The sequence below is a fragment of the Pseudorasbora parva genome, unplaced genomic scaffold (assembly GCF_024679245.1).
Source record: "Pseudorasbora parva isolate DD20220531a unplaced genomic scaffold, ASM2467924v1 scaffold_86, whole genome shotgun sequence".
Lineage (NCBI taxonomy): Eukaryota > Metazoa > Chordata > Actinopteri > Cypriniformes > Gobionidae > Pseudorasbora > Pseudorasbora parva.
The window spans coordinates 23299-40000 of NW_027125121.1; the positions used below are offsets into that span (position 1 = coordinate 23299).

General features: G+C 40.1%; 1 protein-coding gene across 1 annotated transcript in view; it reads left to right on the plus strand.

Annotated features, from left to right (window-relative positions):
- Positions 1–682: 682 nt before the first annotated feature.
- The window catches only part of LOC137068544 (zinc finger protein 536-like), a gene marked incomplete at its 3' end in the record, with an annotated part of 31411 nt that continues 15391 nt past the window's right edge, over positions 683–16702 (plus strand). The window contains exons 1-2 of the mRNA XM_067437358.1: positions 683–1069; positions 10173–10291. Coding sequence (XP_067293459.1) covers positions 10221–10291 — 71 coding nt within the window. The remainder of the gene's footprint in view (positions 1070–10172; positions 10292–16702) is intronic.

Sequence of the window (16702 nt, forward strand, 5' to 3'; positions counted from 1 at the left end):
TGCCATTGGCCCTGATTTGAACAAGAATCCTTCCACTGTAGCTGCAAAGGAAGTCCTTGCCTTTGGAAAGCAGCTTAACGCCTTATAAATCAGTGATGAGGCAGATGGACCAGCGATAATCTATTTAGAATGCCTCACAGCAAATATTGTCGTACAGATGATTAGAGATTGAGCTATTTTAACTCGGCCTTCTCCGCCCTCTCAGCAAATCTTCTGCTTCTGTGAATGATTTAAATTGGAGAGTTTCTTCTTTTCCCCCTGCGTTTCCTCCCTAAATATATCTGCGTTTTCGAATCGCTCACTCGCTCGCAAGGGGGAAGCGAAGTGGTGATGTGTATGTGTTTTACGCCGCCATTTTCTTGGCAGGCTTCAATGGCGTGCCGCGGAACAAAGAGAGCAGGGAGATGGGCCTGAGCCAACAGGCTAATGACAAAACGCATGCTTCTTAACCCAATATTAGTAGGGGGACGTGGCAGGAGCACGGCTGTACGTGAGGGCTGAAGCCGCACCGAAAGCACCGCCGCGTGGCTTCGGTGGTCGATAGGTCCCGATTTAGCACGAGGCCACGGAAGACGGGCCGGACGATGGATGGATAGAGAGGGAGAAAGAGGGAGGGAAGGAAGAGGGGAGGGCGGAGTGCGAAAATGAAGTGGAGGTTGTCAGATGTGGCAGCTGCTTGGAATCCTGATAAATATAAGTCCTTATTGATCGGCTGAAAATGAAAGATCCCAGAGTGGCGTGCAGTATTTAGCTTCTTGTCTGCCGAGCGCGTCAGCGGTGGCCTTGCCGTGCTGGGATAGATTTTCAGCAGCGCTCTGAGCCACGGCTTTGATTTCATCTTTAACCTTTTTCTGCTGCTTTTCCTTGACCTCTGCGCCACTGCTGTGATTCAGTGAATTTGTTACATTTGGCCTGACATCCTCTCTCTCTCTCTCTGTCTCTTTCTTGCTGACAGAGTAAGACTCTTCGCTGCTGTCATCGCTCGCTGCCGTACAGACTCAGTGGCGGGGTGAGTCACGGCCTCTTCAACCTGACGGGCCCCGGACCAGTATGCAGTTAGAGTGATCAGGTAAGCGCAGTTCACCTCACGCCCCACACCGCTCCTACAGTCGGCAGTCGTAACGGGACACCGCTCCTGAGCCAGATGCAGGACATACATTTCTGATCCCAGATCTGAACGCTTGAGCAGACCTTAGATAAGACATAAAGCATGCTCACTTACCCGTTGGTCTCAAATCATCAGTGTCAGGATGAGATTAACTGATCCCAGAGTCTGATCCCTTACAGACAGTCCATTTGAAGTGGCACGTTTTGTGCTGAACGGTTGTAATCTTCTCCTGCGATGTTTCTTTAAGCCGAACACCTAAATGACATATAAAAGCGCAATTTAGAGCAATTGCTTCTCCAATTTGCTCTTCTATCTGGTTCAAGCCTTTTCAGTGACATGTTTCATGTGTGGCCATCATGATTTTTTTTCTTAATAAATATAAAAGATATACAGTGGTGGATACCGGGGCTAGCTGTCTTAAGGTTTGTATCTTATTATCTAAACGATTTTGAGACAAAAGTCTGATTACTTGTATGTTAGGTCTGGTTCTGTATGTGAGTTTCAAACATGCTCTCAAATTGTAATTGTATTGAATTATATAACAATTATATTTTATTATTATTTTTTTTTACATAATGTTAGTATTTTCATTCAGTACATTGATCAAAAGTGTCAGTTAATGCATTTACAAAATGTGTATATTACCAGTAAATTCTGGAATTTAATAGATTATAATATAATAATACAGAAAGAAAGACCATCACAGTTTCCACAAAAATATTATGCAGCACAGCCATTTTCAACATTGATAATAATAAGAAATGTTTATTGAGCATCAAATCAGCATATTCAAATAATTTCTAAAGGATCATGTGACACTGAGGACTGGAGTAATGATGCAGAAAAGGTTTAAATATATATAAAAAAATATAATATATTAGAGTTAGAAATATAGAGAGAAAAATAGAGTTAGAGTCTCAGTTTTTAATCAGTAAAGTCAGTGTTTTTAATTAAATTAGAAACTACTTTTAAAAACATTAAAACCATACCAAATCTTATATATATTTGTATGGTATTGTATATTCAGACCTGAGTCAGCTATATAATAACAGTAGATTTGAACTGAAAGGTTGATTTGTTCCCTGTATTCAACAAGTAAATACAAATAAAAAATGAATATTGTGAGGTCAGCGTAGGTTGTCCCATAAAATATTGAAAGTATACATTTATTGTTGGATATTTTTGTAAAGTTACCTTTTACATTTTTTAATGTTTCATGAAAAACATTTTCAAATTGTTTTACCGCTTCATCATCGACAAGTTTTATTATGATAACTTACCGTATATATTGTTATGACATAACTGGCTTTTAAGAAAATTAAATACAGAAATGTATTATTGGCTTGCAATAATAAACCCAGCCTGAGAAATATTCACTGGGGTAAAAGGTGTGTGTCATGCATTTTATTGCATGTTTTGATCATTAAATGTGATTGAAATCTAAATTTTAAATCAAAATCTAGAATGAAAAGAGGATGTAATGATTTTAATTTCTTCAATTTTTTTTAGGGGATATAAGGGGTAAAAGCAGCCCATGAATAAAAAGTCTTCTTCTCCTCCTCTTCCTCCTCCTCCTCCTCCTCCTGCTGAACAATGCTCCAGCACACTTTTAGATAGATTATAAATCCCCTATGAGAGAGCCTGCAACAGCTGTTGGCAGACATACTAGATATGAGAATAGCAGCATAGGATGAAGGAGCATTAAAAATTAATATGCTATTTAGCCTAGGTGTATTTTAGGTATTTGACATTTTCATGTCCGGGACAGACTCAATTTATTCATAGTACAGAAAAAAAATAAAAAATAAAAATAGAAAAAAAAGATTGGGAAGGGGTGGTAAGAGCTGTAAACGGAGGCCGCTGTTTTTCTTTCCTCTTCTTTTTTATGGTCACCCTTTCATTCCGTAATGATAGGTGTTAAGACATTGTCTATGGAGGAGACTGGAGCCCATTATGGGCACGGTAATAATTAGCACATGGCACAAAGGGAACCGATTGCCTCTTAAGCCTCTGCTTAATGCTTTTTTTGTTGCATTGTTTTGCTATTTTTATTTCTATTTATTTTGTTTTCTGGTGTTTTTTTCTCCCTCTTCTCGTTGTGTTTTGTTGAATGGTTAAAGGAACTGTGTGTGTGTGTGTGTGTGTGTGTGTGTGTGTGTGTGTGTGTGTGTGTGTGTGTGTGTGTGTGTGTGTGTGTGTGTGTGTGTGTGTGTGTGTGTGTGTGTGTGTGTGTGTGTGTGTGTGTGTGTGTGTGTGTGTGTGTGTGGATGAGACAGTGAGAGTGGAAATCCCAGCTTCAGTAGTGATTAATTACTAATACTCCCTCAGAACATCTCTCTATCCCTGACTATCTAATCACACTGAAATCTAAGACATGTCCTGAGAGGAGAAGAGATGATAGGACTACATGGACCCTCTCTCTTCATTGTAACTTTATCAATCTCACAATCTCTCTTCTTTTTCCCTTAAAGGAACAGTTCACTCAACTATTTACCCACCCTCATGTTTTTCAAAACACATACAACTTTCTGCTGTAGAACACAGAGGGAGTTATTTATTATTAAATACAATGAAAGTGGATGGTGACCACAGCTGTCAAGCAAGACTTTCAGGGAATAATGAAATACATTTCAGTCTGTTCATCTCACAAAGCTTTCTTGTAGAGTGCAACAGGTGGGTATTGGAAGTACAAATCCCATTCATTTTCTCCATAGGGGAAGTGTTAACTTTAGTCATTGTTTATTATTGTGCTTGTTGTGTGTTACTTTTATTTTTTATTTTTTTTGCACTTGAATTCCATTGTACCAATGTGCAATGACAATAAATGCATTCACATTCATATTCAAATTTTAAGGAAAACTAATAAACCTTTAAAGACAGACCTACTGTGAACTATGAGGTTGTTAATCAGTAAAATATGTTTTTTTTAAAGCTATCAACCCATATTGCTTATTTGTAAAATATGTTTATCAGCAGAATCCCTTGTGTAAAACATCATAACCCATGTTTCTCCAAGGAAATATTCTCCAATCAGAGAATCACATGAGAATCATAGATGTAATCTTCCTACACTACTTCAATATGTGTGTGCGTGTGTGTGTGTGTGTGTGTGTGTGTGTGTGTGTGTGTGTGTGTGTGTGTGTGTATATATATATATATATATATATATATATATATATATATATATATATATATATATATATATATATATATATTACAATAAAGATAAATAATTAAATAATATTGATCTGAACATATCTATAAATGCAATAAACATAAGGTTTAAATTAATATTTGTAATTTAATACATTTTTATCTGATTGTCATTTGCAATGCTGGAATTTTACCGTTGTATCGTTGTATAGTTATATTTTCAAATAATGTTTCCTTCCAATCAAACAACTGTTGCACTCCATAGCATCAGATGACTTGAAATAGAGTTCATAAGACATAAGAACCACATTTATGATGCATTACTATATATTAGTGCCAGGACTCGATTACATTTTTGTATCTGATTAATTAGAGGCTTTGTAATTAATTAATCGAAATTAATCGCATTTTAATTGCATATAAATATTTGACCTGAGAACAGTGAGAAGTAATTTTTCACATGTATTTTTAGTATTGAATAATGAATAATGAATAATGACTAAATACATAAGCTTAATCAACAAAATATTGTTTATTTATTTCAGTCCAGCAGACCAGTGCAATGTTTGCCATTAAGTTTAGCAAAAGCATATTTGTGATATTTGAGGCTCGATGTGTTGCGGTGATACCCAAATTCCTCGTATAGCTTGCACACAACCATGCTCTTGTCGACGCTTCCATCCTTTCGTTTTTTAAAACTAAATTTCCCATCCACGGGGCCAAGCAAAGCGGTCTCATCAGCTTCTTCGTTCATGTTCACTATGGTTTGTTGTTGTCGTGACTCGTAAATGCTAGTTGGTGTTCCAGTAAAATCGGTCCGTCGAAACTCATTTATTGAAAAACGTTCCCCGGTGCAAAAATAAGTGTGGTTAAAATTATGTTATTTATTTTTTGCGTAATTAACGCGTTAAAGTCCCGGCCCTACTATATATGCATTTTTGCTCCTTTCTGGAGAAGAGACAGTTCCAGTCCCCATCCACTTTCGTTGTATGGAAAAGAGTAGCTTGGACATTCTGCTAAATTTCCCCTTTTGTATTCCACGGATAAAATTATATTTTCAGGTGAACTACCTCTTTTGTCATCTTTCGCTTCCTCCTTCCTTCTCTAACATTCTTCCTCTCTTCTCTCGCTAATTCTCTATCAGTCCATATGTGTCTCGCCTGGATTTTTGTAACATGCTCCACTCCCCCTCACTTCTCCCTCTCTCGTTCTCTCCCTCTCTCAGGTGTTATATATATACATACACTGTTACTCCCTGAGGTAATATTTAGCAATAGCATGTTTAACACCACAACCCTCCAGTCACAGATCCTCACATCATGCTTAAAAAACAGAGACGGGTGACATGCTTCTGAATCTGCTGCGTTTCTATCTCTGAAGAAAACGTGGCTTTTATTTAACAGTTATAGCTATTACAGGATCACATAACAAAAAAATAATTCTCAAGACAGGGATAATTTCCATAGATATCTCTCACTACAAAGAAAGCTAGAAATCAAAGCGTTGCCATCATTTAAAGAAAGACGGAGACTTTTCGAATGACACTTTTCATTTTTTTCGTATTTTTCGGCTGGTGAAGTATTTGCATAGCTGAAGTTAGCAGTCTCTCTTGACAGGTTGGGGAGAACAAACAAAACCGCTCTCTCTAGAGACTCTCTCCGCCACGTAGGGTGATGCAAGCTTACATATATTAACAGCGAATTGTACAATTGTTCTAACTATCACAACGAGCGTCTACCCAAAGTCCTCGGTGTCGTCTGTTTCTCCGCAGAGAGTTTTGGCAGCCTGGTGTCGCCGCTGTCAGAGTTGCATGAAAGTAGCCACGTTTGATGTTCCTGATGTTTGTAGCGAGTCTCCGACTGTGTTTGGACATGTGCGACAGAGTCCTCGGCCCCTTCGGGTCAGCGTGCGTGCAAGCGTGCGTGTTTCCCCATGTGGCGGGAGGGCTGGAGTGTCAGAGTGGATGTGCCTTTGAGGCCATAGCGCACAGATTAGCGTCTTTTCTTATCATTCAAATCGAGTCTCCGCTCCCTTTGAAAAACATATTGTACACATCTCCTCCCTCCCCCCCGTCGCCCCTGACGACAATCTGCGGCCATGATGGCTGCCTCCGAGGAGCTTCCCCGAGCTGGTTGCGGAAAGAGAGAGCAAGAGAGACAGGAAAAAGACAGAGCGAGAGAAAGAGAGAGAGAGAGAGAGAGAGAGAGAGAGAGAGAGAGAGAGAGAGAGAGAGAGAGAGAGAGAGAGAGAGAGAGAGAGAGAGAGAGAGAGAGAGAGAGAGAGTGAGAGAAAGAGAGAGAGAGAGAGAGAGAGAGATCGTCAAGGGACGGCAGAGGGAGGGGTTGTCCATCCCGAACCCTCTCCCACATCATCAGAGTGTGATTGCAGCTGGGTAATTGATATATGGCTGTGGCTGTCTCTTCTTCTCACCCTTGTTAAGGTCAACTTATCTACATTTCACCCCTTATTTCTCCACTCCCATTATATCTCCCCACAGATATTGACTGACTGGTGCGGCCTGTCGTCCTGAAAATATGAATTGAGGATGAAACAAGCGAGCGCTCGTGCGCACACGAGAGACAGCGACGTAGAGGAGGGGAGGGGGCTCGCTTTATTCCGGTGCCTAACCCTTGCCTGTTATCAAAGTAACTTCCAGCTTATTAGTAACAAAAGGCCTTTTTCTCCTGCTCTCATCCCTCCCCCTCCTTCTTCCCCCTTTGTGCGGGCCGTGTTCGCTAGCGCTTCCTGAATTAAACTGCTGGCTTCCTGTTCTTTTATATGCATGGCCACATCTGGGGAGCTTGCTCGCAGCCCCGCTGCTTAATAACAATCACCTTCCCTTTCAGTCGCCCCTGATTGTTTCTAATTCACTCTGACAGATAGTGGCTGACAAGCCGCCCGCGCCTCCTCCCTCCGTGACCCCGGCTCACTCACCATACTTATACCGCCTGTCATTTTTAATATTTGATTTCGCTTTTAAAGTTATGTGTTTTAGCCCAGTGATGAAATCAGTGTTTAACCGAAACACAAAATGGATCTCTCTCCCACTTTCCCCGAGCTTCTTTTTTGGCATCGGCTTGTTCTTTCCTGCTCTTTTCTTCCTTCGCTCTTTCTCTCTCTGTGGTTTTTCTGTTCATATGAGACAATAGGATGAAGGTGGTGTAAATGCCACGCGGGGTGGCACGATGGTGCGTCCGTGCTATGGCATTTTGGAGATGTTTTTTTTTCCCCCGATGGAGTCCATCTGGACGTCTGGTCCGGAGGACTCTATAAAAGCTGGCGGAATGGATGGAGTCATGGCCACATTTCCCATTTATTAATGTGAAAGAATGTGTGAAGCATAGCAAACATTTTATTCAACAATTATTCACCAGTGACTCCAGGCTCATGGATTTGTTGGACGGTTCACTCAAGTCATTCTGAGTTGATATCCATTAAAGACATGTAGACGTGCATTATTTATATGTATTTATTTTTGACAGCATGGGCCACTACTAGATTGTTGAGAGAATGGATGGATGCATTGACAGCTAGATGGATTGCATTTTGTGAGAAATCCATTCAGTTATTCGATCAAAATACCACCCAACTTTGAAAATAAAAGGTTTTTTTAATCAGTTCAGTAATGGTCTCTTATATGTTGTGTTAAGAGCCTTCCAACTGTAGTTTGAGTTCTGAATGAAGCGCAACCCTCATGTTCTGTTTGACTTTGTTAATGTGGAAATATGGATATAGATATATAGTAATAGATAATAGTAGTATATAGATAATACTTTTTTCATTATTATATATTATTAATGCTAATGCTAATGACTTTTATCTTTATTATTTAGATTTGGTCAAAGGAACGCTAAAATAATAAAACATATTATTGTTTGTTATTAGTATTAATTAGTAATGTTATCTTTTAAATAATTTTAATGTTCCTGTCAAATCATATCCTGTTTTGTATAATTATTAATCATCACATTTATTAATAATAATTATAATTTAAGCTTAGAGCATCTTTTTTATTGGAGGACAGTTACTAGTTTTTGTTTATAAGAATAGGTAAGGTCAAACTGATACTCTTGCAAGAATGATTTTGACAATAAAAGGGCATTGAGGGCTAAAACAGTTATCAAAGCCACAGAGAAAGCGTGCAAGGAGGAGAATAGAAACCTCTGAGAAACATCTTCCTGTGCCTTGACAGCAATCTTTCTAGCTAGCAATTCACCTTAAACTACAGTACTTAACAGTTTCAGAGCAATTTAAATCAAACACTTCCAGCCTCACACACTTGCATCATTATTTTTTTTACAAAGCACCATGTATAGTTCTTTAATCAGTCAATCACGGAGTCTGTGCCATCATAATGCACCCCTCACGCTTCCTGTTGTTCAAACACTATCACAGTTGAAATCAATAGAATTGTATTTTTAACTCACTTCAATCAAAACACCCACACTGTTTGTGTACTCTGCTCTCTCCATCAATAGTCTTAAGACCAAAAACTAAACTATTGCGTTGATGTTCAACCTACCGAACACACAGGCATCACTTCATTCCGGGAAGCGACAGTGCCTTGGGCGTGCCCAAGTCCAGTATTTCTCCTTCTTTTTTTTTTCCTTTCTTTTTTTTTTTTGAATGACAAAAACATAACTAATTGGAGAACCACTGCATGTTTTCACTAAAGGCACAATTTAATTACATTTGAACCGAGAATGAGTATTTTGGGAATGTGATATATTCGTTCAAACAAATGGAGCGAGAGAAATGCAATATTTGTTTTGCTTTGATTAGCAGATTGGCAGGGACTTTTGTTGTTGTTGTTGTTTTTTGGTCCCCCCACCCCCCACCCCCCACCCCACCCCACAGAAAGAAACCAAAAAGCGTTCGTCAAGTCAAAACTTTTGGGTTCCTGTTTTACCTACAAAGCCTCCTTAACCTCATCCTAAAGTGATAATACCACCATTTAAATCGGAATAATCCTTGTCCAGAGGGTCTGTGACTGTGGCCTATATACATTAGCCAGCTTGTTGCCTTCTCTGTTAATGGCACTGCTGATAAATACGTTATTAATAACTTTCTAAATAATGTAAAGTGTATTGTTGTCTCCGAGGTTGTATTAATAAACATGAAGGAATTTATTTGTCTTTAACAAAGCATGATTAATGCACATTAGTGTGTAGATTCCTAATTCTTGCTGTCTTCTCTTCCCAGCCCAATGAAAAATAGAAGAAAAAACACACCCATCAGCATTAAATATTTATGGCATAATATTAATCGTTTTGTAAAGAAAATAACAAGTTATTAATCCTCTGATTAACAACTGATTAACCTTTTTATTAAACACGTGATCCGTGCTTCGTGGATTCAGGATGTGTCGCTCGAGTGTGCTGCGGAATAATTATTTTTGTGTCTTTTTTAATTGCAAAAATTGCACGGATGAATTGTTTTTCTGCCCTTTTTTTCTTTCCAAAGCATGCACAGATAGAGACGGATATGGCGTCGCCGACACACTATTTTGTCGATATAAAGCGACCCCGGAGCATCCTACAAAATAAAACTGACTAAATATAGCAGGACATATCCGCGGACAATGAGGTTTAATTCTCACATCCGTTTATTCCCGTGTTATTGGCATGTGTGGGAAAATAGGGAGAATGCACGCACTGCTAAAGGACAAGCACCCTTCTTTCTCTCTATCTGTCTCTGCTCATCTCACTGCCATTGTGTGTATTTTTAGGTCTCGCCTGAGTCAGTTCAAGCACAATTATGCTTATGTTTCACACACGCCAAGTGTGACCTCATCTTACGGAGAGGAAAAGGGGGGTGGGGGGTAGAAGGCCGTCCGGGCAGTTTTGCAAATAAAATAAAACTATATCATTTATAGCATTTCACATTGTTAAGATTTCCTGCTGCTTTCCAGCTTCCTGATGCACAGACAGACAGACAGACAGACAGAGAAAGTGAAGTTATGAAGGACGGCCTGCAGGTCCCTCCTCCCCTGGCCGTCAAATCTCCTTGGGAATGCAACACCCTCCTCAGGTGATTAATACAAACGTTGGGACTGGGCTGTTTTACAAACATAAAAAATGTAATTCATAATGCGTTTTATACCCTGACCCCTGCCATCTATTGTGTCGCTATTCTTTAGCTTGCAGAATCCATCAAAGGCCATAGTGTTGTGAAAACCAATAACAATGGCAGTCTTTGTGTGGAGATGTGTGGGGATAAGGGTGTTGGGACACTTGTTGTTTTTTATGCCTGGTCTTATGATGGATTAGTGCTTGTTCGGTAGGGTGTCTTTGTTAACTTTCTCTCACACTTAAACAGTTTTTTTTTTTTATTCTCCCAAATTGACTGATCTTACTGATCTTTCAGTGACTTCCTCACCCCTTCACTCAGTTTATACTTTTGTCTTTTTTCTCTTTCTGTCCTGCTGTTGACTGTTTCTTCCTCCCTCTTAACCTTTTTCTGCAGAGTCCTTCATATTTTCTTTTATCATAGTCTCTCTCTCTCTCTCTCTCTCTCTCTCTCTCTCTCTCTCTCTCTCTCTCTCTCTCTCTCTCTCTCTCTCTCTCTCTCTCTCTCTCTCTCTCTCTCTCTTCTCTCTCTCTCTCTCTCTCTCACTCTCTTTCAATCTTCACGCAAGCAAACTGGCCACCCTGGGAATCCTGGCAGTCAGTCACACGCCCCTCCAAAAACAATTATCTTTGAACTTGCTTTTAGTGCTGTTTGTCCTAATTACAGATCATTTTCCCTGTCACATTTCTACTTTTATTGCAGTTTTGCCCTGAATGTTGATCCTATTGAGGTTCAACCTTATTTTACTCGCTGGAACACCCCTAAGACCTGGATTCATCTAATATTCCCCTGTGCCTTTTGCTCTCTCTTTTCAAATTTGATTTTTTTTCTCCTTTTCTTCTATTTCTTTCTTTTTTGAATGTATCTTTTTTCTAGCATTATCTTATTGAATTAGACTGAGACCTCCAAATACACCGTAAAGATGTACGGCCTGTTTTATTTCTGGTGTTCAAGTTTAGGTACTGCTGTGCTTGCGCGCGCGCGCGTGTGTGAGGTATGAGCAGCCGTAAGGCATGCTAACTTCAGTCCCACAGGGAAACCCTGTGTGTATTTTTAGTTCTCTGCTACAGAGGTGGACTTTGTTGTAATTAAAACCAAGTAAAGGTGGTTAATTCGTTCCTTTGCCTGGCTGTTTCAAATATCAATCTATTCTGTTTTAAACATATCGCACATATGCGCATACGCACCCACATGCTTGCTTAGCACAACACACTCACACAGACACGCACACGAGCTCGTAAGCCTCTTACAGATCCGATTCCGCATGCAGACACAACATGCGCTGGAGTTGCAAGGAGAGTCTTAGACATGGTGCAGGGCCTTTTTCAATTAGAGGCGTATCGCACATGGCCCGATAGCATCATAATGCAGCGGGTCCGGGTCACTGGTAGGATGTGGGATTAGAACCAAGTAGTGGTTCTGACAGAGCAGAAAAACTCAAAACATCACAGCATGAAGACACATCTCCCTCCTATCTGCAAGTCACACACTAGAGAGATAATAGAGATGTCTTAGTGAGCTTCACAGAGTGCCAGCATCTCTCTCTCTCTCTCTCTCTCTCTCTCTCTCTCTCTCTCTCTCTCTCTCTCTCTCTCTCTCTCTCTCTGTCTCTCTCTCTCTCTCTCTCTCTCTCTCTCTCTCTCTCTCTCTCTCTCTCTCTCTCTCTCTCTCTCTCTCTCTCTCTCTCTCTCTCTTTCTGTTAGGGTCAGAGAATAAGTACTGTATACATGTACAGGACGGAGAACTATAGATATTCACATCATCCAAAAAGTAAAATTCTGTCAACATTTCCTCACCCTTATGTTTTTCCAAACCTGCATGACTTTATTTTCAGTGGAACATGAAACATGATTTATTTATTTGATCATACAATAGTCAATGGTAACCAAAACGTTTTGACTTCCGAACCTCATTGACTTCCAAAAACGCAATATATTATTATTTTTTAAATAAAAGAAAATATGAAAGCCTTCCATCTTATTTTGAAGTCATAAGTGTCTTTAGTTATTGTCTTCACATTTGATGTTTTCATAAGATAAATAATATGATAAAGGAGAAAGCTAGTTGTATTATAAAACCTTTCTATGGCTTTTCCATCAAATCACTCCCCAGGGTCATCTATGGCAGTGGTGCTCAACTGAGTTTGCTTTAGACCTCTGACTTTGGACTGCAAGTGGATGTCATGTACTTTAGATCAGTGTTTCCCAGGTGTCCTTTTTTTGTGCTATGGTTTTTATTAGCAAAAAATCCTATGTATACTAAATAACAAAATTGCACACACATGCATCTCTACAAATGGCATATAAAAACTAGATATTGTATTTAAAGTAACACTCACATTTAATGTGAGCTTAAGCATACATGCAAGTGTCTGACCATAACTATATAAAGCCACAATACCAACTTTGACAGCATGTGTTTATATGTGTGTGTGTGTGTGTGTGTGTGTGTGTGTGTGTGTGTGTGTGTGTGTGTGTGTGTGAGCCTGTTTATGTGGTTTATGAGGACACAAATTTGTATAACTACATGGGTATTACATTGGTATTACACTATAAAGGTGGTTTATGAGGACATATCAAATGTCCTCGTAATTCAAATAGCCTTAAAAACATACTAAATGATGTTTTTTTGAGAAAGTAAAAATGCAGAATGTTTCCTGTGATGGGTAGGTTTAGGGGCAGGGGCAGTGTAAGGGGATAGAAAATACGGTTTGTACAGTATAAAAACCATTTCGCCTATGGAGAGTCCCTGTAAACCACATAGACCAACGTGTGTGTGTGTGTGTGTGTGTGTGTGTGTGTGTGTGTGTGTGTGTGTGCGTGCGTGTGTGTGTGTTTTGTCCGTCACTGAGGCATCCCATCAACTTACAAGATATAAAAGTTATTGTAGCTATATGGGCGCTCAGTTTTCTTGTTGTTGAAATTTCATGATCAAAATCTCATGATACAAAAGAAGTGCTACGCACAGGATATTTTTAACAGTATATTTGCTTTAACTATAGACAGCAAAGACTAACACTATTCTCCGTTGTTCAAATACAAAAAACGTCAGCCATTATGGACATAGTGTTTCTTGAGTAAAGAAAATGCTGCACTTACTCAAACATCAGCTCTTTGTTTACCCTTGCATTGCAAACAAGCAGAGAGATCTACACACGGTGTGTGGCACATTCTAAACAGAGGCCGGGTGGAGTTATGAGGTTTAAATGACAGTTTGAGGAGCCAATGGAGCCAACCTCTTTCAAATGCTTTTTATAGGTTAGACATTTGTAAAAACCCTCATACAGACATTAAGGATGTCCAATAACATTCATTTGATAAACTTTGATGAAATATAGAGATTCAAGGTTTTGGCCAGACAGAGCAATTATATATTCTTATTTGTAGCATTTATTTTTTTACTTATTTTTTTGTAATTGCTTTCGATATCTAGAATTGACGTACATATTACCAAAACCATCATATCATACAGAATTGAATTTCAATTAGTTACTGCTCATAGCAGCCAAATAATTATCTGTACAAACCTTATTTTATCCTTTTTTTATCCCTTAGTGTTGTTTTGTTCATAGTGTTCAAGGATGGGGGCATGCCAAGCAACCTGTTCATGTTGACTTGAGCCTTATTTGTTAGTTTCTACCCAATGACAGATGCATTTCCACCACCATACTGTAGAGTTTGATTGGATGCGTGACCTTTGGAAACAACAAAAAATTATGAAAAGCGCTCTCTCTTTCCTTTTAAAGGTCGGTAAGCGTATTTATTACAATTATTTGAAGTAAAAATACACAATTATATGATAAGTTGCACTTTATTATTGATATTTAGCATTGCCTTCCCCCACCCCAGGTGTCTGTGTCCCTATCAAAATATATCACAGGTTTTGGTCATGCCCCACGGACCAGCTGAGAAGCTCTGCTGTACGCCATCTCTCCCCTGATAATCTCAGACCTGTGTGTCAGATCACCTTTGTAATCCAGCCATCATGGAAACTCAAAGGGGAAGAGAGGGAGAACATCTACTTAGCCAGTCTCTTATCTTCATTTACTCTTCTCTCTCTCTCTCGTTCTCCCTCTCTCTTTTTTTTATTTTTATTTTTTAATCTTTGCTGGTTTTCATGGAGTATTGCTGCTTCTCAAAAGATAGAAAGCAGACAATTTGGAGTACAGAGAACGTTGATAGTGCTGTGAAGTGCCCCCTCGAGGAGGTGCACGCACACACGCGCATTGGAGAGTTGTTCATTTATTCCTTGCTCAGATGAGAGCAGTACTTTGTGCCTTCAGTGTTTTGTGGCTCATACACGGGGCTCTCAGACACACGAGTGAGCATATTCGTCCTGTTTTCACAGTCCTACACGTACATATAAATACACAGAAACATAATTGATTTAGAGCTTGTTTAAAAAGAACACTGCTTTTTTAGCCCTACAACAAAAAGATATTTAAGTCCTCATTGCTCTGCTTTCCGACTTGACACTAATTTAGACTGAAATACACACTGTCAAAAGTGCGTGTGATGCTTTAGGTGCGTGCATTGTTTCTTTTTTTCAAACGCTAGAATATACAGTGACAGACCTTGATAGGTGTTTTGTTGGTATATCGCTCTCCTGGTTTAATGAGCTTGTTTTCTATTCCGACCCAATTGTCAGTTCGCCTCTACGTTTTCTCTGTCATTCTCTGCCTCTAATGCATTGACAAAGAGAGGCTTTTTTTCCTCCTCCAAATCAACCGTTTCCTGAATCAAAGCCTGAGAACTTCAGCTGTATGCCACAGCAGCCCTCTTCTGCCACACTTCCTCTGTCTTCCTGCCTGTAGCTTGGCGGCTTCCTCCTCAGCAGGGGGAAAGGTAAATCATGTGAGGAGAAGGACTGGGGAAGGGTAGCTGACTGTGACACGTACCTGTCAGCAGGTACTCAAAATAATTGGTAAATGACTGTAGCGGGATGGAGAGGGCTCTCTCTTCCCCTCCTCCATTTGATAAATATTTGAAGTTGCCAGGCGGTCCTAGAGCGCAGCACAGAGAGTGGGAAAATCACAGACGTTGGGCTCAGAAAGCAGGCGTAACGGAAACGGGCGTATTGTGCACGGGATAGAAAGAGAGATAAACTACAAGTATAGAGTAATACGTTTTCGAAAGTTAAAAGCTAATCAGCTGGGACTTGATTTTGTAACCTAGTGAAGCAGACCTGCATTTATACCTGCATTAACTCAATTACATAGAGTGTAGGCTTATATTAGATCGGCTATACGCACACACTCTCACAGGCTTCAGTTGGCAGCCCTCCGCCACTCACACACATTAAACGTGAAAAATGCATAATTCCTCATCATTTTGAAACAATGCCATGGAAAGTTCAGTCCGATAATTATTCTGCGGACAAATGCGCTTTAACATTGGGAAATCTTCGCTCCCTGCCAGTTTTAGGAGCGCCATTGGGCTCTGTTTGTCTGATAATGAACAGTATTCATTTTCATCATGTTCCTTCACCCCTCCTCAACTCTCTTTACACCATAGTCAATTAAAGCCCTCAGGGCCCTTCTGTGCATAAAGGGATATATAACTCTTTTGACATTTGGCTGTGGACATATTAGGCACACCCAGAGCACATTTAGAGCGAATAGCCTTTATAGTGCATTTAAAGGCCCCATTCCAGCTACAGCCAAAGAGGGCGACCGATGATTGGTCAGAGAGCCTGCCTTCATCTTGCGAGATAAGGTGTCGGACAGAGGAACAAATAGGAATTCGGATCAGGTAAATGTTTTTTGTAGCTTCAATACTTTGGCGATCGTCCAATCCGAAGCTAGGGCTTTTTGGTCATGGCAGGCACGAAGTTTCCAAAGATGGTTTTTCAAAGACAGCTGGGTAATGGCAGCTTTGAGACAACCAACATGAATACCAATCCTGGCCAAAGGACTTTGGATAGCAAAGGATCCCTTCGGTGTAGAGGAAGCTTACTAGGGTAAAACGAAGGAGTGGGTATATGAGGCCATGCAGGCACGTCCGTAGCCTTTTCCGCTCTGCCGATGGTGACTGGGGGACTTAGATAGGACGTTTGGGTAATGAGGCGTGAGGAGCACGTCCTATCCTCACACGCCTAGCGAGTGTTCCTCCAGGGCTGTCTGGAGCAGACTTGCAGGGTCATGCATGGCGCTCGTTGGCATAAAACAGCTAGAGGTGTGAAACTCATCCCCTGGGCCCTTAGCCTCTCTGCCCTATAATGCTGAGTCAACTGAGCGACACAGCAGCCTGCTCTGATCCATGGCATTGGGACTGAATCATTGTTCTAGCATTGGAAAGTTTCCTGAGAACAGACGTTAACGGCTACCGAGTAGCCATTCGGTTGCTGTTGAGTCAATTGGCTTGAGTTACAACA